Raw genomic sequence first — 25926 nt, 5'->3', positions numbered from 1 at the left:
CTCTGTCGGTGCCCGGCTCCCCCATAGGAGCTCACAAAGGCCTGTAACATACATGACATGGTGTCTGGTCCACAGAGAGCTCACATGGACTTTCCTACATGTACTTGTCCGGCTCTCAAAGGACAAAGACAAGACTCGTGACAGATATGGGCTATTGAAGTCGCCTCGGTCCACCCTTCCTCAGCATCAACATGAAATAATGCAATGCAACATATTCGTGAACTAGTGCAATCAACCTACTATACATAATCATGATGCATGAACATGCTTTAGGCATTAGATTTTGTGCATAAAAGATTAAGTTTAGTTCTACTCACCTCCTGGCAGACGCTGACTGACTCTGCAACTGCTAACCCTGATGGCCTCCTCGGTCTCTCGGGTCCGATCCTACACAGGTGGACTCGAATGAGGTGCCAACACACTCTAAACAACTCATAAACATACCCCCTAAAACCCCTCTAAACATCACTTAAACATGCATGGAAAACACCCAAGAAACGGCTGGACAGGGCACTTTCGGCGGCACCTTCGGCGGCCGAAAGTCCCTTCCAGAGACGAAACTCGGGTAGGTTCGGCGGCAGGTTCGGCGGCCGAAACCCTAGGACAGAAACGAAAGTCCCTCCTTCGGGGGCACATTCGGCAGCCTAAAGACTGCCTCCCATGCAGGTTCGGCGGCCGAAACTCCTTTCGGCGGCCGAACCTGGTCCCCTCTGGACGACAGGTCCGATTCTGCCAAGCCAAAAACCAAACTCAAAACACCCCAAATCCTTACATACTCTCTCCCAATCATGCATACTCACTCCCACAAGCATAAAGGAGCATAAACTAACATAAACTCCTCAACACAAACATCACATAACATACATTGGGTATAAAACCCACATAAACCTAAACATGCATATCTACCCATACTCAACCATCAAAAACTTCATAAAACTTCATGAAAACACTAGGGAAGCAAGGATCTACACTTACCTCTTGAAGATCGAGGGTGGTGTGACCCCTAACTCGGAGGTGTGGAGAATCCAAGTTCCAAAAGCTCCAAGCTCCCAAAACTCCTTTTAAGCTTTAAATCTTCAAACACGAGGGTAAAAATCATGAAAAACTTGAGAGATGGGTAGAGAAAACACGAAAACGACCAAAGGAAGGCATAAACTCACCTGAGCTCGAGAATGGGGAGAAAACTCACCCATTTCCGATCTGAGGGCCCTTTATAGGTGGCCTGGTCGAAGACCTTCGGCAGCCTAACGTGCCCCCTAAACTCATGCATGTTCGGCGGCCGAACTTGACTTTCGGCGGCCGAACCTTGACTCGTTTAAACAAGACTTTCGGAGGCCAAAGGCGCTCCCGAAGCCTTCCCACGTTCGGCGGCCGAACTTCACTTTCGGCGGCCGAACCTGGCAAACGCCTCCTTGGTCTTTTTCTTTTCAAACTCAATTCATTTCCCTTTAAAACCATGAAATCATGTAAAAACATTTTAGAAAACACATTTTACCCCTTCTAGAGAGATCCAACACCCTAGATTCCGCCGGAAGGCAGGAATCCCGATGCCGGATTCTAGCCGGGTATTACATTCTACCCCCCTTACAAAAACATTCGTCCCCGAATGTTAAAACAAACAAACAGGCATCTGAAACATAGCATCAATCATACATAAACAAGCAAGCAATCAAGCAAGCAAAACCTAAAAACCTCTCTTCTAAAAGAGAGACACAGGCACTGCTGGAGTAAGAACTCCCGACCTTTCAAACATATTATAGCAATACCTCACCTTCTCCTGAACTCCACAAGCTTCTGCTGCGCTACTCTGATCCTTCTCTTCTCTTCTCCTCTTTACTAACTGGCTTCTTCTCACTACTAACCCAAAACTAACTCTAACTCTCACAGGTAGTACCCGAATTTCAGATCTATCTTGGAAAAACAAACAGCTCCTACTAGCTGTCCCAATAGATCATCCATCTTGCATGGGAATACCTGCTCTTGGTAGTGACCTTGGTCAACTGCTTACAGTTATTACAAAGTCTCAAGGATTCATCCTTCTTTTCCCACCACCACACTGGAACAGTCCAGGGTGAGGTACTAGGTCGGATAAAACCCCTGTCTACCAAGTCTCGCCTCTACTCTACTGCTACCTCTCTCTATGCAGGCGCCATCCTATAGGGAAGGGTAGAAATGGTTCTGCGTCCAGACACCACTCCTAAACCAAACTCTAACTCCCTGACAGATAGTAACCCTGACAGCTCGTCTAGGCAGACATCTAAGAACTCTCTCTAACAACTGGCACTGAGGCTGGTTCCCCGACCTGACTGCTGAACTCTCAAACAAGAGCTAGAACCCTCTGACAACCCCTCCTACGCACCCTACGAACCTTACAGGCTGACATCAAACCTCTAGGCATCCCTACTGTGTCCCCTCAGAAGAAAATCTTTGACCCATCCCGTCCTCTGAACCTGACTACCTTGTCTTTGCAGACCAAGATAGCATCACGAGTAGAAAACCCAGTCCAACCTTAAACTGACGTCCAGACAGTCAAGTCTAGGACCTCAATGTCGGGTGGAAGGCATCTACCCTCAACTGTCATAGAACTGGACCGGCAGACTGACTCTGCCACAGATGGATCACACGAGAGTCTACTGACCAAAGAGAACACTCTAGCCCAGAAGCTATCAACTCAACCTCTCGACGGCTCCTAGAGTAACTAAAGAAAGAGAAAAACACTAGGGTTCACAAAACATACACATCAGAACATTCAACAGTGAGCGTACCTGGCACCACCATGTTCGATGTGTCTGCCTCTTGCTGAGCTTGGGTGAAGATCCGAGCTGAAGCTGACGGACCTTCTCCACGGAAACCTGAGGAATGAGGAGCTGACCCTCTTCCTCTGCCTCGACCACTAACCTGAAACATGGCTGAAGCTGCTGGCTGAGCTGTTCTACCTGGAGCTGCTGGCTGGGACGGAGCCAACCTGGGCGCAGTGGGACACTCACGTGCTATGTGCCCCTCCTGTCCGCACCTGTAACATAGATTAGTCCCATAACGGCAGACTCCCCTGTGCGGCCTTCCGCACCTCACGCATCTTGAACTGCCTGAGCCAGAGCTTGAGCCACCAAAACCCAAACTAGCCTTCAAATTCTGCCAAAACTTCTTCTGCGACTTCCTGAGACCTCTCTTCCATTTCTTACCTCTCGTGGCAGCTGTACTCAGAGTGGAGGGATCAATCCCTCCTGAACCTGAAATCCTAGAATCCTGAGTCTGAGCATCCTCCTGAGAATCTCCCATGCCTTCCTCTGGCACTCTGATTCCCAAACTGAAATCTCTTCTCTGAACCTCCAACTCCACTTCCCTCATACTAGCTGACATCCTTCTTGGAGCCATACCTTCTCTGCTTGCATCAAAAGACCTTCCAGGGTCCCTTGATGTTCCCCATCTGCTAACTCCCCACGACTGCGCTCTAGGCAGAGCAGGGGGAAAGGTGTCCATACCTTCCCTCTCAGATGGAACTCCAGTCGATTCTACAGATCGACGAGCACCTCGCATTCTGGCTCCTCTGAAGAACAACACACAAGCATACAATCAATCATTAGCATCATACGGTTCATATGGAAACACATGAACCCGCAACATACATAGCATACATACATACATAGCATAACATCATGGCATATCACATCATCATCAAGACAGGACTCAACATCCTATCCTAGTGGACATGATTCTACTCTTGATCTTTCTTATTGTGCTTGCCCTTCTATGACCTCTAAGCCAACCTCTTTCCGATGTGCAACACACCGTACTCTCGAGGCCCAAAGCTCTGATACCAACTGTAACGACCCGGAAACCGGACCGCCACCGGCGCTAGGATCCAGATCGGCTTAAGGCCGCCGGGACCCGTAGCAAGCCAAACATACATACTATTACCTGGTAAAATCTCATGCATGATCAAAACTCTAACATAAAACCTGAAATCTGAACATCTGTTGAACCCAAACCTGACCTGTGCATGTATCCTGACATGAATCATACATCATAAAATCATAAAAACCTCCACTGGAGCCCTCATCATATACTCCAATGGGGTAACACTACATGCCTCAAGTTTGGTTCTCAACTCAACATATAATATAAACATAACCATGCATTAACAGGGATTAACCAATCTATAGGGCCAAGCACACTCTAATCCATAAACATTAACTCTCCAATCAGTTACATACATTATCTCAACTTATATTACATCAACTTATATTACATCAACTTATATTACATGTCCACTTCTAAAACTACTCAACTGATACATAAACATACACTATTACATAAAACACACGTCTCTTAATCTTTACCCTGCTGACTTCTGAGCTCTGACTTAAACCTGCAACACTGGGGTTAGGGGAGAGGGGTGAGCTAAAAAGCCCAGTGAGTAGAAACAGAGAAAACAGTTCATTAATTACATGCTTTCATGAAATGCGTCATAACACAGAGAAATCACATAATCTTGTCCGTCTTGGGGGCTTATGCAATATGTATTCCCCACGGACCCTGGTTTCTGAGAGTCTGTCTTTTTTGCATGCATCTTTCCTCTCAGAGGATGGACATGACATCAAAAATCCCTCTGTCGGTGCCCGGCTCCCCCATAGGAGCTCACAAAGGCCTGTAACATACATGACATGGTGTCTGGTCCACAGAGAGCTCACATGGACTTTCCTACATGTACTTGTCCGGCTCTCAAAGGACAAAGACAAGACTCGTGACAGATATGGGCTATTGAAGTCGCCTCGGTCCACCCTTCCTCAGCATCAACATGAAATAATGCAATGCAACATATTCGTGAACTAGTGCAATCAACCTACTATACATAATCATGATGCATGAACATGCTTTAGGCATTAGATTTTGTGCATAAAAGATTAAGTTTAGTTCTACTCACCTCCTGGCAGACGCTGACTGACTCTGCAACTGCTAACCCTGATGGCCTCCTCGGTCTCTCGGGTCCGATCCTACACAGGTGGACTCGAATGAGGTGCCAACACACTCTAAACAACTCATAAACATACCCCCTAAAACCCCTCTAAACATCACTTAAACATGCATGGAAAACACCCAAGAAACGGCTGGACAGGGCACTTTCGGCGGCACCTTCGGCGGCCGAAAGTCCCTTCCAGAGACGAAACTTGGGTAGGTTCGGCGGCAGGTTCGGCGGCCGAAACCCTAGGACAGAAACGAAAGTCCCTCCTTCGGGGGCACATTCGGCAGCCTAAAGACTGCCTCCCATGCAGGTTCGGCGGCCGAAACTCCTTTCGGCGGCCGAACCTGGTCCCCTCTGGACGACAGGTCCGATTCTGCCAAGCCAAAAACCAAACTCAAAACACCCCAAATCCTTACATACTCTCTCCCAATCATGCATACTCACTCCCACAAGCATAAAGGAGCATAAACTAACATAAACTCCTCAACACAAACATCACATAACATACATTGGGTATAAAACCCACATAAACCTAAACATGCATATCTACCCATACTCAACCATCAAAAACTTCATAAAACTTCATGAAAACACTAGGGAAGCAAGGATCTACACTTACCTCTTGAAGATCGAGGGTGGTGTGACCCCTAACTCGGAGGTGTGGAGAATCCAAGTTCCAAAAGCTCCAAGCTCCCAAAACTCCTTTTAAGCTTTAAATCTTCAAACACGAGGGTAAAAATCATGAAAAACTTGAGAGATGGGTAGAGAAAACACGAAAACGACCAAAGGAAGGCATAAACTCACCTGAGCTCGAGAATGGGGAGAAAACTCACCCATTTCCGATCTGAGGGCCCTTTATAGGTGGCCTGGTCGAAGACCTTCGGCAGCCTAACGTGCCCCCTAAACTCATGCATGTTCGGCGGCCGAACTTGACTTTCGGCGGCCGAACCTTGGCTCGTTTAAACAAGACTTTCGGAGGCCAAAGGCGCTCCCGAAGCCTTCCCACGTTCGGCGGCCGAACTTCACTTTCGGCGGCCGAACCTGGCAAACGCCTCCTTGGTCTTTTTCTTTTCAAACTCAATTCATTTCCCTTTAAAACCATGAAATCATGTAAAAACATTTTAGAAAACACATTTTACCCCTTCTAGAGAGATCCAACACCCTAGATTCCGCCGGAAGGCAGGAATCCCGATGCCGGATTCTAGCCGGGTATTACATGTCCAATCAGGGAGAGAGAACTGGTCGTTTGGACAAGCCAGATTTGAGAAGGTATTCAAGGAGAGATAAGGCAGAAGAAGCCATTATGCAGTCTACTCAGAGTCAAGAATCTTCTCCTGGTGAGTTACCCGCAACTCTTTCTTCTGGTGAGTTACCCACAACTCTTGAATGTTTCAATGACTTAGATAAACCTATTGCACAAAGAAAAGGGGTCAGATCTTGCACTAAACACCCTATTTCTAACTTTGTTTCTTATGAATCTTTATCTCCTTCCTATAGTGCCTTTCCCTTGTCTATTTCCTCTGTGTCTATTCCACAGGATTGGAAGAAAGCTCTTGCAGATCCTAAATGGAAGAAAGCAATGATTGAAGAGATGAAAGCATTGGCTAAAAATGAGACTTGGGAGCTTGTCACTCTTTCACCTGAGAAGAAGCTCGTTGGCTGTAAATGGGTGTTCACAGTGAAACACAAAGCTGATGGCATAATTGAACGGTTTAAGTCCAGATTGGTTGCTAAAGGATTCACCCAAACCTATGGAGTGGATTACCAAGAGACATTTGCCCCAGTTGCAAAAATGAACTCAATCAGAGTTTTGTTATCTTGCGCAGCCAACTTGGACTGGGACTTGCAACAGTTTGATGTGAAGAATGCTTTCCTCCATGGAGATTTAGAGGAAGAAGTGTTCATGGAAATTCCTCCTGGGTTCGCTGATGAGAAGACACAAGGAAAGGTGTGCAGGTTAAAAAAGGCTTTGTATGGGCTAAAACAATCTCCCAGAGCTTGGTTTGACAGGTTTAGCAAAGCCATGATGTCCTTTGGTTACCAACAAAGCAATGCTGATCACACTCTGTTTATCAAACATCATAAGGGTAAGATCACCCTTCTTATTGTGTATGTTGATGATATAGTGGTGACAGGTGATGACAAAGAGAAAATGGCTCAACTAAAGAGGTTGTTGGCCCAGGAATTTGAAATCAAAGATCTGGGAAAACTGCAATATTTTCTAGGTATCGAGGTGGCTAGATCAGAAAAAGGAATTTTCATCTCCCAAAGAAAGTACATTCTGGATCTTTTGGAAGAAACTGGTATGATGGGGTGTAAACCAGCAGAATCTCCCATTGAAAGTAATCACAAGCTGAAAGCAGGAACTGGTGAGTCCGTGGATATTGGAAGATATCAGAGATTGGTAGGAAGGTTGATTTATCTCTCACACACTCGACCGGATATAGCCTATGCTATTAGCTTAGTCAGCCAATTCATGCATGACCCTCGCGAGACTCATATGCAAGCTGTACTTCGCATCTTGAGATACCTAAAGTCTGCGCCAGGGAAAGGGCTTCTTTACTCCAAACATGGTCATCTCTGAATTGAAACTTTTACAGATGCAGATTGGGCAGGATCTCTCGATGAAAGGAGATCCACCTCTGGCTACTGCACAATTGTGGGGGGGAACCTTGTCACCTGGAGAAGCAAAAAACAAAGTGTTGTTGCTCGGTCAAGTGCGGAAGCAGAATACAGAGCAATGGCCCAAGGAGTATGTGAACTCTTATGGTTACAGAAGTTATTGGAAGAGTTGAGATTATCCGAGAGAGACAAGATAACTTTGTATTATGATAATAAAACTACTATAAGTATAGCACAAAATTCAATCCAACATGACCGAACCAAGCACATTGAAATTGATCGGCACTTCATTAAAGAAAAATTAACAGACGGTGTCTTGAGCCTAGTTCATGTGACTTCTACGGGGCAACTTGCGGATGTGTTTACTAAAGGGCTTAACAACAAGATCTACTATAATCTGATTTGCAAGTTGGGCATGTGTGACATCTTTGCACCAACTTGAGGGGGGTGTTGACTTATTTAACTAATCCTAGCTGATTCTAGAGATTTGATTTGATCTGATTAGAATCCTTAATTATCTCTATAATTATTATTTGATTATTTACTTCCTGTTTAGATATGATTCTCTGTGTATAAATAGTCATGTAGACCAATTGTAAAAGATTAAGAGTGAAATATAAAAATACTCAAAATTTTTTCAAAATTTTTCAAAAAATAATTAAAATTATAAATATTTTTTAAAAATTTTGAATTCGTATTTATAGAAATATTTTAATGAATGAAAAAAAATGTTAAAAATTAATTAAATAAAATATTATATATAAAAGTCAATGAAAATTTAAGTGTTTTTTCAAATAATAAATACAGAATTAAAATATTTAAATTATAATAAGTGAGAATAAATTAATCATAGAAAAATTTAAGTGTATAAATTTAAAAATATAAAATCGATTCATTAATTATAAATATAATTTATCTATTTAAAAAGAAAAATTGAATGAAGTGATTATATAATTCATTTGCAGAAGGAGGTTCAGATTTTTGAAAGTGATTGGTAGGTGGACAAGAACAAATTTAAAAAAAGAAATAAAGGAAAACTATGCATATTATCTTGTGAGAAAATAACATAAAGAAAAAGGTAGAGATTCTCCATTAAAGCAAAATTTGTGAAGGATTTAAAAAAAAAAAAAAAACTGTGCAGGATTGAATTGACCATAAATAAAGCCAAGTAACTTCAACGCTTTATTTAATTCAAATTAATCATTTCCTGTAAAATTTATTTTTTGTGAAATAATTTAACTAAACGAGTAGAAGTAATTTATTTTTTCTTTAAATAAATAAAAATATAATCAAACAGACACAATTTTAATATTTATTTAAAGTTTTCTAATTAAATTATTCCAACTAAATAAGGTTTAAATTTTATAATAATTTATTTAAATTTTTTTTTAAAAAAAATGAAGACGCCAAACTAAAATGAAAATATTTTACCAGTCAAACTACAAAATGAGGGGAAAAAAAAAGGAAAAACAGAAGGATGTATATCCTTGAAGAGATTGATTTCATTCCACTTTTCAACACAAGAAACTATAAGAAGAAAAGAAGTAATTAAAATATACACATCAATGGAATTTTCTCACAATCCCAATAGAAAGAACTAAAAATTGTCTATGATGAATAATGGAAAACGTTAAGTGTAGAAATTTTGATTTCACCCCCCAACTCCATTTTTTTAACCAAATCAATTATAAATCTTGCATGTGTGAAGAAGTCAAGCACTTGCTTAAAATGGCAGTGTGTCTTCTGCTGTATAGGCAATCGCCAGTTCTAACAAATCCACCAACTTCAAGCCAGCATTTTCTTTCCCTTAAACTGAGTATCGCCAGTTTTACCTTTTCGGGTTGCTACTGAAGTTTTTGACGATTCTCTTGTATCGCCTGCAGCATTCTTCTTTCGTCTAGGAGCACCAAGCCCGGCTGGGTCAACCAACGGACCTGACCAAATCTGCACTGGCTCTTTTGAGTAGGTGAGTGAAGTAGAGCTATAATGTGCATCAACAGGAACAATTGCAGGATCAATGTGCTGAGATAATCCTATAGGATAGCCAAGTGCCCCGTCCTGGTGAGGTGGAGGAAATTTTTCACTCTTGCTCTTTGCATTTGCATACGTAATCAGCCGCCTTTTCTGTTTTGCGTAGAGAACAACGTTTTAAATGATCAAGAAAATGCAAAACTCAAATCGAGTCGCTGAATCAATGAAATCTCTGAGACTTGAATGTTAATCACAATAATGCTGATTCTCAACTGCTACACTTTAGACTAATTATTTTTAACTGAAGTTGAATGTAAGTTGCTACAGCATACATATGAAAAAGCAAAACAATAATATAAAGCTCATTCAAATGCGAAACAGAAATTTCTATTCTACAATGAACAGAAAACAGAATTCCTAACAGGCAGTGCTAAAAGATTGTCATGTCAAAAGGTGAAAACAATAGTTTACCAATGCTATCTGCTTCATGCTAAGTTGATTTGTTTGGTTATTCTTGCACAAGAAAACTAAATTGCAGAATATGATCATGAATTTGTTAATTTGTAAGAGAACCCATAAAAAGTAAAATAATGGTTGACAGACATACATCAATATTAGATTGAATCTCTGCACTGGCTTCTGGAGCAGGCATTTGCCTAACACGTTCACGTGTCCGCAGTTTCTTTGTGTTATCACCCTGGGCTTTTGCAGCAGCTCTTAATCTACACAATCATATGAATGAAATTTAATTACATACAGTAATTTACAAGAAACATAGAGATGCTAAGTATGTTTGCTGAAGTGTTTCACAACCCCGCACATTTACATATGGAAATTTTTTACTGAAATGTTGACTAGGAAAGAAAATAAAAAGTGAAGGTTTAAAAAGGCACCTTCGAGCTTCATCATCTCGTCGTTTCGCATCCATCTCCTTACTTGGGGGGTATTTTGGAAGACTAGAAGGCTCACAGGCATAAGGCTCTGTTGTGAAGAACTGCACCAAACAAGGAAGATGAACAAGATAGCATACACAGCTTCAATTATGAAATTGAGCAAAAATCATCCCTTTTATCCGTCTGTTTGTGTGTACAGGTTTTCCATAAATACAAGTTCTCAAAAATTCAATTTGCAACTAGAAAACCACTTTATTAGATCCAATAGCCAACAGAACATATTTGATTTCATCCTGAACTATGGAACAATGCAAACATTCATCATATTTCAGAAACTCAACACAGAAGACATTCAGGATGACAAGAATTGACAGAAGAAAACAACAACTATCAACAACACAAATTACCAAAACCTTTGGAAGACAAGAGCCATAAAAAAAAGACAATGAGAACTTACTTCACTTCTAAGAGCGGCTGTCGCCGTCTGACGTTCAGCTGGATCAAATGCAAGAAGAGTTTCTATGAGAGGAAGTGATGACAGTGGAAAATCTTTAAATGTTTCTCTTATGCATCTTTTGTAAGGCTCTCGAGGTCTAAATAGAGTTGCATTAGGCAATTTTGACGTTTTCCAATACTCATCTGAAGGTGAACCACATAGCTTGTATATCTTATGTAGTTGCTCTACCTAACTCATTGAAAAAATAATTGTCATTATAATTGAGAATACAGTATATATCTCAGTTTTATTGGTCAAGCAAATTTCGTCAAATAACAAGATAATATACATAAGAAGTTCATCAAGATGTGTGTGTGCACATGTATATATGCATATCTCGGAAAAACTCGCCGAGGCTAGTTTCCTCATGGATTCATTATCCATTATTACCTCATTTAACATGCCTATCGGATTTTAAACAAAAGTCAGCCGTATCTAATCCATTCCCAGCTCTTTTTGGATGAAACCAAAATGTCCAAAGCTTTTATAAAATCCATGAATAAATCACTTAAGCTTTTTGCAAAACCCTAGCTCTGGCCCTTTGGCAAACTGTACAAGTTTAGTTTTTACCTTCATTTTACAGAAATCATATTTACTAGGGAAGATATAAGCCCATGCATAAAAAGGATAATTGCCCTTGCTAATTACAAGCCAAAAAGAACTAGTTATATACCTCATTACGACCTGGCATTATTGGCTTTCTGGCTAATAACTCAGCTAGTATACAACCTGCACTCCAAAGGTCAATGCCCACGCCATAATCAGTAGCCCCAAGAAGAAGCTCAGGAGGTCTATACCAAAGCGTAACCACCCGACTAGTCATTGGATGCTTGTGATTGGGATCAAAAAAAGACGCCAATCCAAAATCGGCAATTCGAAGTATCCCTTCATTGTCAATGAGAAGATTTGATCCTTTGATGTCACGATGAAGAACACCACGTTTGTGGCAGTGTTCAAGTCCAGACAATAGTTGACGCATGTAACATTTAACCTGAAATGTGGAGACATAGTAGATATAAACGACAAGTATACTATAGAACCTAGGAAGCGTATGCATAAGTAATTATACTATAGCACCTAGGAAGTGTACGCATCCAATTAAATATTAAATTTCAAGACAGATTTGGACTGACCTGTGACTCTGTGAACTTTACTCCTGGGCTAGCTGCAAGTCCAGCTAGATCATGCTCCATGTATTCAAATACCAGGTACAAACTACATGACATCCTGGATGTAACTAAGCCTTCCAACTTTACAACATTCAGATGATCCAATCTCCGCAGAATGAGGATCTCTCTAGCCATGAACTTTACACTTTCAGGTTCCAAGTTATCAAATCGGACCTTCTTTAGGGCAACAATTTTACCCGTTAGCATATCTCTAGCTTTGTACACATTGCTATATGTTCCGGATCCAATCTACCAGACCAGCAAGGATGAAAGAAACAATAAGAATGAAAATACTAATTCCAAAAACAGCAAGAAAATAGAGACTATCGAGTCAACAACATAGCAATAATTAAATTAGCTCATATGCAGACTTCAAACCTTTATGACTTAGATTTCAAAACCTTAAGTGTAACATCATCTGCAACAGGCATTCCAGAGAGAGTTTCACAATGCCAACTGACAACATACTAACAACTGATCCATTCTAAGTTTCACAAAGCCACATCATGAAGAAAAAAAAATGCATACCACACCTTATCTATCTTCTCAAATGTGTCTGCCTGACGTGGAATCCATCCATTGAGTGCCTCCCCACAGACTGCTGATAGCCACAGTGGCCATCCAGCTGCCACCTGCTCACCCTGCAAATGCTTGGGTGGATTACTCAACCTAGGGTTTGGCTTATACCTTCTTCTCTCTCCTCTAGGTTTCTGATCCCCCTCCATTTTCTTCTTCTGAGTTTCCTCATTTTGAATCTCAACAATACTACTAGCATCAGTCACTGAAACATTGTCTAATTTTCTTCTGGATTCAACACTCAGGTCCTTTACCTCTTTAGACTCTGAAACTATGCCAGAGGCTACCTCTCTACCAAGGACACACCCCATTTCTTAAATCTAACATGGCCTACGTGGGTTTCTCCGCAACCAGACTGCAAATAATCACTGCAAATCGAGAAACTAATCGTTAAGCATAAAGCAACTTCAAAACCAACAAGTTTATGTTAGAATAAATTAATTCCAACCGTTTATACACAATATTATTTCTGTATGATATAGAAAAAAAATGGAATTCACAATTAGAACAGGCTCAAAAACCAAATTGGCTTTCATACATAAGAACATGAACACGAGCTAATAAGAACCTTATTATCCAGATTCAGAATTCCCAATAATCAAAAGAAAAAAAATCAGAAAGAAAAGAAAATGACAAGAAAAAACACATAATCATCACTGAAACCTCAAGTTATGTATAAGTGCAAATCATAAACCCAAAGGTTTAAACTTTAGAGCTTTTACTACTGATTAACTATAAGCAAAAGTTTTGTTTTTTGGAAAAAAAAATGATCTGACACAAGAGAAAGAGACATACAATCAAAGAAACAAAGAGATAGAAGTTTTGAGAACTGAATTGAAGCAAAAATTGATCTAATAACAGAAAGATAGCTACAGAAAGAGTGAGATGGTTAAAGAAAGTGATGGTTAGAGAGAAAGATACTTACTTTGATTGAATCTAAGTGAAAAGAGAGATGGGGAGAGAGAGAGAAGTAATGTTTGTATTATATATTAACAATCTCTTCGCTGGGAAGTATTAGTTTTTGGTCTTTTGGGTCTTTGGCTTTCTTTTCTCGTTTTGTTGGGTTCCTTACTCGGACAAGAAAGGGAAAGGGAGAGAATTATAGAAACTGTGGCAGATTAATGTTTCCTTCTGTTCCTGTTTTCTTCCAAGTCAAACCCCCAAGCTCCCATCTCTCTCTCTCTCTCTCTCTCTCTCTCTCTCTCCATAGATTTTCATTCCTGAATTAATGGGATTTGTTATGCTCCCTTTAATTTTTAATAATTATTAAATTAAATATTTAATTTGTATTGATGATTTATTGCTATATTTTAATTATTCTTTATAAATTTTAATATAAATATTTAACTCAAGAATAAAAGTTAGTGAAGATAGTAATTTGTTTGGGGATATACTATAATGAAATTAATGGTACTATATATATATATATATATATTAAGATTTATGTATTTATTGTTTAATCATATGTATATAGATCAATTAATTTTATATAAATATTGATATAATTATTTAATTAATATTTAATTTGGGTATTAAAATTTAGTTGAATTATACTAAATATATTAAATTTGTTTTTAATTGAGAATGTTTAATTAATGATTATCATAACAAAGGATTTATTTAATTTTTTTTTCATTAATGTTAATATAAACACCAACTTGCCCCTATTGTTAAACAAGAGAATAGAGATTGTACATCATATGGAAGAATTATTTTTATAGGTTTTTACTTTTTCTTATATAATATGAAATGAACAAAACCTCTCACTCTAAATTAGCTCACCTCATTTTTTTTCAAAAGAAAAAAAATATTTCAAATTAAATTGTTTGATTGCTTTTCCCTCTTAAAGTGGCAGCTTATGTAAAAGTGCCTTGACCAGACAAAGTTTAAAAAGAAAGAAAAGAAACAATGGCAGATTACAATAATGTTCTTTAATTAGATTAGACTACATAACGAATTTATCTCTTTAATATTCAAATGATTAATCCTTTTTTCCCCACAAGCCTGTAAAGTAAAGCTTGTGTAAATAAAAGAATGGACATATGAAATTATTTTTCCTAAAAATAAAAAAAGTATATATTTCCTGCTGTTTAATTTTCCCTTTTAACTAAAAGAATCATGCATGTTTCAGCATATTTTGAATAACCATATATAAATTAACTACAGAATTGAATAAACAAATTTAGAAATATCTGCAGATTGATATGCAAGTGAAATCCAAATATATTTTTTAAAATATGTCCAAAGGAAAATCTCATATTATCACTTCCACAGGAAATCAGACAATACACTAGAATAAGCTAACAAATCAAAAACAAAAATTATACAGTAGAGAAGTATGGAGTTGCTCGATTGCTTCCTAATTGCTAATCCAAAATTGCTGGGTAGCCTATAGCCTCTACTTCCAAGATTTCCTCAATCCTCACTCTTTCTCTTCTTTTTCTCTTTCTTCTTGCTTGGTATTTCAGGTTCTTCATCTTGTTCAGCATGCTTTCTTTTCTTCTTCTTCTTTTCCCCTGCATCAGCATTTTCACTCTGATTCTGCACTTCATTGCCTTCAGTTTTATGCTTCTTTTTCTTCTTATCTTTCTTTGCTTTCCCTTCGCCTTCCTGCTCAGTAGCATCATTTCCTTCGTTTGACACAGCAGTTCCTTCTTCATCAGTTTTCTTCTTTTTCTTCTTCTTCTCTTTCTTCTGCTCAGCAGTAACTGGAGCCTCTTCTTCTACTTCCCCAATAAGAGAAGGTTCTGCCTCTTTCTTCCTCTTCTTTGGGATAACGTCTTCCTCAATCCCAGCAGCAGAGTTTGGTGTTTGCCCGAGAACAGCATCTGCAGATGGATTATAAGTCTGTGCAAAGCAAAGAGTCAATAATAAGCTGAAAAAATGTAAGGGAAACCTAGGAATAATAAATGGGATCAAAAAATGGACCTTGGCAGGAGCTATCAATCCTCCAGCTCCCTTCTTTCGATCCTTGTCATAAGCTTCTATCTTTGGTTTGCCTTTAGCAGATCCACCAGAACGACTCAATTCCCTCCCTTCAAGATTCCTCAACCGTGCTTCAAGCTACAAACTCTTGCATCTAAGAAATGCTTCCCCTAAAATAAATCACACACACACACACACACACAGAAAGAGAGAACATAATAGTTAAAAAATTGTGAAGTACCTTCGCTCGGTTTTCCAGTCCCAGAGAGTTATCTTGACCATCTCCAAGAGCATCATATCGAATTGCCAGTGCTGCCTTAGCAGCTAGTGATCTGGAAATTTTCCCCTTTGTCTTAGGAGCTGCCTGACCAACCAAGGAGGCATGGAAAATTAGCCCGTATTTGGGGGTTGAATGCTTTGTCTTTAGAGCTCTGAAAAGAGCCTTTTCTGCCCCAAGAATCTGTACTGTGCTTCCAGGCTGCTTTGCCAGATTCAATAAGCTACCCCCATGAGCTATGAGCCGAGCTCCAACAAGCTCACCAACAAGGGCAGTCAAATTAGGAGCAATGGTATTCATCCTGCTTTTTAAATAATCATACAGCTGAGCTCTGTATTCAGCCAGAGATAAAACCTGATCACAGAGTTCTCTAATATTCATCAAATCAACTTCACTAACTTCAGTTCCCATGGATATCAAAGATGCTTCTTTCAATTCTGTCTCAACTTCTTCTGGTAGTATCTATGAAATTTAAGAGAAAGAAACAAGCAAAACATTTATAAGCATGATAAATCCTCTGATATGTGAAACTCATGTCTGTCCATACCATTAAAAATATCACAGTCAAAGACAAACACTCGGACAAGAATACTGTCCAGGTGGACACCACTGGCCAGCACAGGGCATACCGGCATAGCCTAAAAACAATATAACACAAAAAAAAGAGGAGAAAAAAAGAGGACTCTACAAATAGGCAGGAATAGGATTTATGATTTCTTAAAACCATAAGCTGGACATGCAGATGAGACCATGTAATTGCAGTAGAGAAATTATACTTTTACCTCAGAGAAATCAAGCTTTGCAGCATTTTCACGGCTTCCCATCAACTTCGCCACTTTGGCATAAAGGATGTTGTCTTGTACAATCTTGGAAAGTTCAGGAAAATGCCAACCGTACCATTCTCTAACTCTCATCGCATATGTGTTGAGCTCTTTATCCAGATCATCAAGCAAACCAATAGCTTGGATGATCATCGTATCAACCTAAAACAGAAAAAGATTAGCAAAGAGACCAAACAGCGCAAGAAAATCCAAAAATTCTTCATGGACTTGTTATAACTTGTAAATATCTTATCCAGGCAAAAATTGTTTAAATAATTGTGTTAAGCATATTTGTCAGAAAATTCCCATTGGCCTAACAGTCATTTTTCTTTGGAATAAAACCTCCACTAAGAAGCAAGACCAGAGCATATCTGTCAGAGTTCAGAACAAAATTGGAACTTCAGGTGTATTATCATGACTGTAAAAGAACTTGAGTTCATGCATTTTAACAAGGATTTCTGGAATAAGTGACAAGCAAATAAATGTAATTAATACAGTCAATTGCCAGCATTTGTAGATAAATATCAATAGGCAAAAAACAATTAAGACAATCACAATACATGCATGTGCCCCCAACAGAGAAGAGAAGACACTTCAATCATAGAAATTATAAAGCACAATTAAGAATAAATACCTTGTCAGGACTGAACTTCAGTTTGTACCTAGATAGACTATGAGATAAACCCAAGCTCATTGGTGCCAAATCTTGAGCACCTAGACCAGCTATGAGTTCAGTCAACTGACTCCTAACACCTCTCATCAATTCCATGACAGCATTGTTGTGAACACATTCTATTTTCTGCAACAAAACAATGGCTCCAACTTATGCAACCTATTATCAAATTAATGTAAAGCACTCCTAGAGTAATAAGCACACCAGTTTTTCTTTGATTGCATTTCCAAGCTTTGAGTCAGCCACAGCTAAGGTTTCATTCTCACAATGAGCACGCAAAAACTTGCGGAGACCTTTGCTAGCTGTGCCTTCAATTATTTTCGTTGCTGCTTCCAGAGCCTCTGATGTATTCTCAAACTTGGAAAAAGCTTTCAACTTGACAACCTGATGTTTATAACCAAAAAAGAGTTAAAGTTTGGAACTAAAAAGAAAAAAAGGATAATGTAAAGAATGACAACTACAGGGCACAGGCCAATTTAAAAAGACCAGGTTAATGGTGAACAACGTTGCCATATGATTACGTTCTAAAGAGGCAGAAAAGTAAATTGACCATCTCAGCCGCTCAACATCGAAAGAAGGTTACAAAACATATTTCTTATAGACCAAATAAGGATGATGGGTTTCCTACAGTTGTCAAACGACAACAAAAACAGTAAATTTCAAAATTGCCGCATGGAGGAGCATACAACCATATAATGTTCACCATTTCAAAATTTCAGCTTGACACACACACACACACACACACACACACACAGAGAGAGAGAGAGAGAGAGAGAGAGAGAGAGAGAGAGAACCTTTCTTGCTGTATCTGCGGTAGAAAATTCTTTCCATAAGTCCTGAAAGGAAATCACAAAAAGAAATAAACATTAACCCGAAATTTTCAAAACAAGGAACCTCATTTCTACGAACTTTTTTCGAGTATAAAACTTAGATAATCAATGTAAACTAAAACTTGAATTCTCTAATATTCAGAAATTTGATAATCAAGAAAACAGAATGTAGAATCCACTCATAGATATTTAAAAAAACAGAACCGGGAACCAACATGCATAACAGGCAAGCATTGACATTCCAAAACCATAAAAACAGAAATTATGACACATAATCTTATGTTTCTTCACTTCTGCCCCAAACCAAACGGGGTTGACAATCGTTTACCTCAACTTTAGCTAGCTTTCCTTCATCCAAAACTTTGAAGAGGGCAAAGCCCGCCGGCGTCTCAAACAGCACAAGCATCCTTCAATGCTTCAAAACCGACCTGCAAAATCAAATTTTCTCGATTTACTCCAACAACCATGCAAGTTCTAAAGCAAACCCATCTCACATTTCATCATTAACAAGGTCGTGAAAGGACTAAAAGGAACAGAACACTTCCGATTTTAGTTAAAACTGTGAACCCACTGAAGCAGAGATCACATAAAAGATAACCGATGATAGGAAGAATCGTGACTTCCATCTAGAGTTTACTAGAAAGCAGTCGAGAGATTGCTCACCTATTCAAGAATGCGTTTTAGATAGAGAGAGGGAAAGAGAGAGAAGTCCACTAGGGTTTTAAGAAAGGGGCTTGATAAGCGCAGCGCAGGCGCCTTTCGAAGGAAAAGAAGAAATACTCGCCGTTTTAATTGACTGCTTGTGTTTGTACTTCTTGTTGCCTGGTGGACAACTGTCTCTCTTGAGGGTAGTTTAGTACTTATGGTTGAGAAATTGGACATTTTTGGTATTACAACTTTACATTGTGGCTTATGTGTCAAAAAAGAAGGAGGGTGTGAACTTTTAGCAATCGTATTGGGTATAGGTTGTGTTTTCTCTTTTTTCTTCATAATGCTGTGATGCGGGGACAAGTCAGAATGGTCTACGCATCCGTCAGCTATATTTAAAAGTTGGTCCAATGCATAGTTCTGTTTTTTTTTTACCATGCAAAGATAGATTTACACCTAAAACACCACAATTACATGATGAAAACCACAAATTACATATTAAATTTACAGTCCATTGAATATAAAGTTTAATTCAGAAAAAATCGCTCAATCCAGAAAGTATTGATCAGTTCAAAATTCAAAAAATTAAAACAGCACCACAACAAGAATAAGAATAAGAAAATTCACACCACCATACCAATTATAATTTTAAATTATATAAGCTAAATAATTATAATTTTAAATTATACCAACTAAATAAATTATAATTTTAAAAATGAATCTTTATTCATTTCACTTTCTAGAATAATTTATATTTGATCCTTTTTTGGAATAACCTGACCAATCACTATAAATATAAACATATCACAACCAACCCAGGAGAAAAAAAATCAATCCTCATTAACTTTAAAGAATATGACTTTCAAATGTATATTTATATATAAATTATCTGTAGCAGCTCCACATTTATAATGATTACATATCATGGGTGCCCAAACACCTCCACAGACTCAACTGCATAAACTAACCACTAAATGAAGGAATAGGATGAATTCTAGTGTCTATACTGCGCTCATGTTCTAAGTTTGCCAAGTTCTGAACTTGCCGCTGAGACATCTTCAGGTACTGTATCTTCCTTCTCTTTGCTAGGTGATGCTCCCTCTTGCCCAGCAGTTGGCATTTTCCTTGCTGGTGGAGCTGAACAGACTGGTACGACTGATCTTATTCGGACTGCTGGTGCCATGGAACAGGGATGCAATCCACCAAAGTCCATTCTTTGAGGCTGGGGTCTGCCTGAATACAAAGAACCTCCAGTTCTCATTCTTGGTGGAGCTGGAACTTGTGCTGCCAAATCTCGTGCTCTGGGAACAGAACAAACAGGTCCCATATTTCTGATTCTTACAGGTGGTGCTGAAGATGGTCTAGGCTCCATGGTTCTGATTGTTACAGGAGGTGCTACAGACAGAGGTGGTCTACAACTTGTCAAACTTGATCTTCGGGGATATTGAGAAGTAGAATGGGAAGAGTTGGAACCACGTAGGCTTTGCACTCTGAAGTCTACATGTGTGTATCCTGAAGCCATGCTCCTGAAGGAAGCCTTCTCGAATTGCTCAGTATGGTGTCCTCCTAGTTGAACATTTTCAAGTTTGCTTTCTATTGCATCACTTTTCGGTTTTTCATCCTCATGACTTGAATCATCAAATCTCGCTTCAGTATTGAAGTTGCTCAGAACAGGAGGATCTGGAACCAAAGATGGAGAGCACTCGGATAATTCTTCACTCTTCTCCTCGTGTATTTCCTGAATGGTAACTTTGGACTTTTCCCTGATTGGATCAGAGGCCACATTATCTGAGCAGTACAATAATGGTCCTGAGGTGGAAATTGTAATTCTGGGACCTACAGGTACTGGTTCCCGCTCTCTCACAGGAACAAATAGACGAGAATCTTGAGGGAGTATAGACTGCATATATGGAAGAATCTGAGGGCCAGGAGGAGGAGCTGGTGGAACATGAAGCGTCAACAAACGGCTTTGCAACTGCAACAATTGTTCTTGTTGCCACATTTGGTATATGGCCATTTCATGGGAAAAGCCAGGATATGCCCAGTTCTGGCACTGCATAGGATATAAGCTTGGTGTTGGAGGGGTCAAGTCCTTGCATACAGGGATAAATTTCTCCTTTCCCCGATGGCAATCACTTTGCTTTGAGTTCTTTAATTCTGATGGTTGTAGAGATGCGAGAAAACGAGCAATTACAACTTGTTCTTGCTCTTCACCTCCTTTTTTATTCTCCACAGAAGAAGATGATGAACTGGAGGATGAGCCATGTTGAACCACTACAAAAAAACATATTAATATTCACATACCTTCACATTAAGCAACTGATTAAATTTTAAGAAGCCTGCAATTGCATGAGATAAACATTTTTTTTCAAGAAAACTTGGTTGAGGGATAAAAGAATAAAATTTATTGTTAAACAAAGAGAAAAACACGAGCTATATAACTAAGAAGAAGAAAAAGAGCATTTTCATTTTTCATCACTTGAATCACATATATATATGATCTTCTTTATTTATTTTTCTATTTTACTTTACGAATGCAGAACAGTCTTGCACAACTTCAGCAAACAATTTATGCATTGTAGGAGAAACAAAGAATCAGTCAGGGAAAAAAATACATCCAAGTTTCCAAGAAGCTATTCCAAGTAATGGCAGGAAAAATAACAAAGAAAGGAATACAGTAGGTGCAATGAGGTAACTGGGAGCATGTGTCCACCCACCTCAGAAAATATCCTCCCTACCAAAGTCAGCATGCTTGAAATATTGCTGAACATCTGCATTATGGCATCTTACTCACCCCCCCCCCCCCAAAACCAAAAAAAAATGCACATGCTTTTTTGTTGTACAATGCTATAGCCTATAGGTTGCTTCCACACTGTCTGCTAACTATACTGCCATATTAATCATCTACCACAAATTTTGACTGTTTAGGAAAGAAGCAATAAGAGTAGGGCTGATAGCCATGGCTTGAAAAGTTAGCTCGAGCTTAAGGAAAATTCATGCTCATTAAATCAAGGAGATGGATAACTGTAATGATGTGTTAATCAGTTCAAAGCAGACGCAGAAGTGTTTATCCTCATCCTAGCCACATTAGATGGCTCTGAACAAAAATGAATTCAAAACAATGAGATCCATACATCTTTTTAGGGCAGACCAGGCAGCCATTGCTGCATTCTTCTGAGCTTGTTTCTTGGTCCTTGCTGGCTCCCCAGTAAAGTTCATTCCTGCAAGTTCAACTGTACATGAGAAAACAGGAACATGGCCAGGCCCTGAACGTACAGTGGTATACACTGGAAGTTTCAAGCCAGCTCTGTGAGCAGTCTCTTGAAGCAAATTTTTGTAGACTCCAGTTTCATCCTGTGCAGTAGAACAGAAGCAAGAAAAAAAAAAATTAAATGGATGGAATTTTTTGAGGCAGAGTGTAAAATTCAAGTGAAATGAAAAAATATAAAAGAATGGTGTATTGGGAAATTGAAAAAAGTAACTAGGGTATCAAGTCAATTATAAAATAATAATAATAATAATAATAATAATAATAATAGTTCATTTTGCATTTTGTTTATTTATTTATTTTCTCTCGCTACCGAACTTAAAAATTTATAAAGCTCATAATGTTTCAAAAGAAGGCAATGTAGTTGCCTCCTCTCCGTTCAAAGCCGAACTTTTTCTGCAATGTTGACATTTTTTCATAAACCTTTTTCATGATGGAGCCAAGCATCTTTCAAGCCATATAGATATGGAATTCATAAAATTTAGATCCTACAAAAGATAATTACGAGCTATATGAAACTACAGGAGTTTCCAAAAAGCATTCTGAATATTACAAGAATCCAAACTTGATTGAAGAAAAATGGATACATTTGACCAATGCTTACCAAAACTCTAGCAGCTAATGCTCTGGAAGGACCTCTGCTTGCAAGTGTGGTGAGTGCTACCTCAGCAGCTGCATGTTCTGCCTGCCTCAGAGTAGAGCAAAAGGCAGGGCTTTCAAAAGTCTCTCCATTGAAATTGACAGTAGCTTTGAATCGAGGAGCATGATCTGGTCCTTCCCTTATACAAGAATAAGATGGCAGATTGAAGCAGCTTCTTTGAGCCAACTCTTGCAGTTGGTTTTTATACATTCCTATATGTATGAAATTGAATACACATTAAGGAACTAAAAACAAAAATTACCTAGTTTTATGTCTACGGGGGAAAACTTGCATCTATTATGCTTGTTGAAATGAACATGGAAAATCGTATGGTCAATTTTGCCATTTGTGACATTTATATTGTATTGCTATCTCACTTCTTTACATAAGTTCCACATAACAAGAGGCAAGAGATATGTGTAACATCTCCTACAGATAGCAAGCCAAAACTCAGTTTGAAACCAATTGATTTCGATTGAGAAAAAAAAAAAAAAGGATGTTTGTGCTTGTGTTGTAGAGAAGAAACAGTGACGATGCCTTCTACCTTACAGTAACATAAAAGAAAAGAACATGGACGGTCCATTGGTTTTCAAACATTAAGACTGGTAACTTGCTCAAACTGCATGACTCATGTCTTCTGTTGCATGAAGTCGATACAGTAGCTAACCTATTACTGATTGAGAAGGAAGCTACCACCATGGGTCATCAAAAATTAAGTAATTTACCTAAATAATATGATTCTACTGGTTGTATATAGTGATAAATCTCAAACATGGGCAGGGTAGTATTTGCAGTCAAACTATATAAACTAGAACAAGTAAAAGATACCCATTCCTAGTTTGTTGATATATCATGGGGGCTTGATGCTTTTTTTTTTGGTAGCTAAAAATTAGGGCCACATACAATCCATTAAAACGGAAAGGTGATTCAAGATCTCCAAAAGTGGGAAAATCATAATTAAATAAGCAAAGGGTATCTAAAGGTTATCAAGTCCACAAAATGCCTCTTCTCTTAGGCTTGACAAAGTAATTACACAATTCCCCAAAAGAAATCAATCTAACAAAATAGCATCAAGTTCTCCTAAACCCTCATGCCAAGATGACATAGAAAAGGAAACAAACTCATTAACAAAATTCAAACCCAAATATAGGCAATACACGAAACCCATATAGAAAATCAAAACCCACCTCGATTTAATCATTTAAAGACCCATAAAACAATGATTTACATATAAATGGATATCTATGCAATACGCAAGTCTGTTGTATCCTCACAATGACATGAAATAAAACCCACAAACAAAAGAAACGCAAAGATCGAATCACCAAGCAAAAAACAATGGGAAATGATCTCACTGAAGAACCCAATAAGAAAGTGAGTCTCACCTATGCTGTTGCTAAGACCCTTGCTAGATTTTCTGAAGAAAGTAAGGAAAAGTAGTGGAAAAGCAAGATAAAAGAATGCTATGAACAGTGACGAAGCAGCAGTTGGGAACTGGGTTTCATGTCTTTTTCCAGAGAGAGAGAGAGCTTGCTTAGTGAAAGCGCTGACAGTGAGAACTGCTAAATTTACAACGAGCAAGCTGCTGTTTACTGCAAGCCGAAATTTTTGCAGTTTGTACCTATCTGATCCTTTCCAGTTTCAAAACGATGTCGTATTACTTCTAGAATCCGGCGCCACCTCACCTGCAGCGTTCCAGTACTTGTAGCTCTAGTCAAATTACGCACTTACTTCTACATCAGCCAATAAAAATCTTCCGCGTGGGAATAGGAATACTAGATTAATTTTGCAATCAATTTGACAATCGCACCAAAATTTTTTTTTGCAAGACAATATTGAGTTGATAAATTAAACTAAAAAACCATAGATTTTCCCAAAAAAAAAAAAACACTAATATTTTTTAATTTTCTCATTTCCTATGTTTATTAAAATTTTGATTTATAATGTAAAAATGCCAAAAATTATTTGAAAAAGAATTATAGGATTCTACTATATTTATTAGTATTTTAATAATTATTTAAAATATTTTATTTAAATAAAATATTAAATTAACAGATTTAGTCTGATAATAAGTATATTTGAGTAAATATGAGAAATTTCAAATTTTAATCTTTTAATTTTTGATACTAATTAAAAAAATATTAAAATAAAAATATAATATAATAAATAATGAGTTGATATATGTTCTCTATTTTTCAATAAATAATGATGGATACATGATTTGCCAATATATTAACAAATTTATATAATAATATTAATAAAATTTATAGAATGTTTTTCCTTTTAGAAAAAGTAAGTAATTTTTTTAAAAAATTAATTATTTTAGTAAGTCATTTTTAAAAAAGTACTTATTTTTTTTCTTTTAATAAAAAATATTTTCACTATTCAAATTTTCTAAGCACTCCTAACATTAATTTATATAACAAAACAGAGTCTTAATTACACTAATAATTAATTTTAATATTTTTGAAATTAATAATATAAAATGTATTATTAAAAAAATACTTTATTATGTGAGATTCTTAATTTATAAAAATATTATTATTTTTTTCAATGCATATTAAATAGTGTATTAACTAAACCCTTATCCAAATTTTAAATTATTAACCCTTTATCCCTATTGTTGAGGAAAACGTTGCTCACAAGTTTAATGAATTTTATATTATGTTGATATATATTTGAAAATGATATTAATAATTAATTGAAAATCAATAAAATTATGTTTAATATTTTCAAAGTTTAATATAATTATCAAATTAAATTTAAACATTTCAAATTTCTTGTGAGTTTTATAAAAAAAAATTATGTGAAAAATATTTTCTAATAAGATAATTTATTTTTTATTATTTAATTTTAATTTAAAAAATAAAATATATTAAAAAATAAATCTATAAAACTCTTAAAATTTAGAAAATAATTTTTTTGGAAAAAATAAATTTATTTTTTAAAAATAATTTAAATTTTTATTTAATTAGAAAATATTTTTTATTTATTAAATTTTTTAAGTAATATTTTTTATGGAAAATATTTTTTGTAAAATAAAGAAAGGCTTGAAAAAATTAATTAAAATCAGGCATGGGTGGGCTTTCAGATGCCAGACCGAATGAGCCCAAAGACAAACATCAAGTAGATTTAGGCCCAGTATAGTTTGTTC

General features: G+C 37.6%; 3 protein-coding genes across 3 annotated transcripts; all 3 read right to left on the bottom strand.

Moving 5' to 3' along the window:
• Nucleotides 1–9051: 9051 nt before the first annotated feature.
• On the bottom strand, nt 9052–13846 carry LOC110622156 (probable serine/threonine-protein kinase At1g54610). The gene is made up of 8 exons (XM_021766574.2): nt 13616–13846; nt 12648–13058; nt 12079–12363; nt 11619–11936; nt 10907–11134; nt 10450–10550; nt 10164–10278; nt 9052–9709 (listed from the first exon to the last, which is right to left on the bottom strand). The coding sequence occupies exons 2-8, from the start codon at nt 12999–13001 to the stop codon at nt 9371–9373; spliced, it is 1740 nt and encodes a 579-aa protein (XP_021622266.1). The 5' UTR covers nt 13002–13058; nt 13616–13846; the 3' UTR covers nt 9052–9370.
• Nucleotides 13847–14895: 1049 nt separating this feature from the next.
• LOC110622157 (probable nucleolar protein 5-2) lies at nt 14896–19037 on the bottom strand. Its single transcript, XM_021766575.2, has 9 exons — nt 18880–19037; nt 18545–18644; nt 18181–18222; nt 17591–17770; nt 17348–17512; nt 16675–16875; nt 15857–16354; nt 15619–15753; nt 14896–15537 (listed from the first exon to the last, which is right to left on the bottom strand). The coding sequence occupies exons 2-9, from the start codon at nt 18620–18622 to the stop codon at nt 15106–15108; spliced, it is 1731 nt and encodes a 576-aa protein (XP_021622267.1). The 5' UTR covers nt 18623–18644; nt 18880–19037; the 3' UTR covers nt 14896–15105.
• A 645-nt stretch (nt 19038–19682) lies between these two features.
• On the bottom strand, nt 19683–24367 carry LOC110622158 (double-stranded RNA-binding protein 2). Its single transcript, XM_021766576.2, has 4 exons — nt 24158–24367; nt 22737–22984; nt 21999–22218; nt 19683–21138 (listed from the first exon to the last, which is right to left on the bottom strand). The coding sequence occupies exons 2-4, from the start codon at nt 22980–22982 to the stop codon at nt 19877–19879; spliced, it is 1728 nt and encodes a 575-aa protein (XP_021622268.1). The 5' UTR covers nt 22983–22984; nt 24158–24367; the 3' UTR covers nt 19683–19876.
• Between the last annotated feature and the right edge of the window lie 1559 nt (nt 24368–25926).

The sequence above is a fragment of the Manihot esculenta genome, chromosome 9, assembly GCF_001659605.2.
Source record: "Manihot esculenta cultivar AM560-2 chromosome 9, M.esculenta_v8, whole genome shotgun sequence".
Lineage (NCBI taxonomy): Eukaryota > Viridiplantae > Streptophyta > Magnoliopsida > Malpighiales > Euphorbiaceae > Manihot > Manihot esculenta.
Note: the sequence above shows the minus strand (reverse complement) of the source record. Positions and strands in the feature narration are given on the sequence as shown.

Excerpts from the sequence above, each read along its gene's own strand:
- LOC110622156 (XM_021766574.2), bottom strand. The coding sequence starts at position 13,001 with ATGGGGTGTGTCCTTGGTAGAGAGGTAGCCTCTGGCATAGTTTCAGAG. Across the intron at positions 12,364-12,647 it reads CATTTGAGAAGATAGATAAG|ATTGGATCCGGAACATATAG; the intron begins GTGTGGTATGCA and ends CTGGTCTGGTAG. Across the intron at positions 11,135-11,618 it reads TAATGCCAGGTCGTAATGAG|GTAGAGCAACTACATAAGAT; the intron begins GTATATAACTAG and ends TCAATGAGTTAG.
- LOC110622157 (XM_021766575.2), bottom strand. The coding sequence starts at position 18,622 with ATGCTTGTGCTGTTTGAGACGCCGGCGGGCTTTGCCCTCTTCAAAGTT. Across the intron at positions 17,513-17,590 it reads ATGCAATCAAAGAAAAACTG|AAAATAGAATGTGTTCACAA; the intron begins GTGTGCTTATTA and ends GTTTTGTTGCAG. Across the intron at positions 15,538-15,618 it reads GATTGATAGCTCCTGCCAAG|ACTTATAATCCATCTGCAGA; the intron begins GTCCATTTTTTG and ends TGCTTTGCACAG.
- LOC110622158 (XM_021766576.2), bottom strand. The coding sequence starts at position 22,982 with ATGTATAAAAACCAACTGCAAGAGTTGGCTCAAAGAAGCTGCTTCAAT. Across the intron at positions 22,219-22,736 it reads CATTAGCTGCTAGAGTTTTG|GATGAAACTGGAGTCTACAA; the intron begins GTAAGCATTGGT and ends TCTACTGCACAG. Across the intron at positions 21,139-21,998 it reads CTGGTCTGCCCTAAAAAGAT|TGGTTCAACATGGCTCATCC; the intron begins GTATGGATCTCA and ends GTTTTTTTGTAG.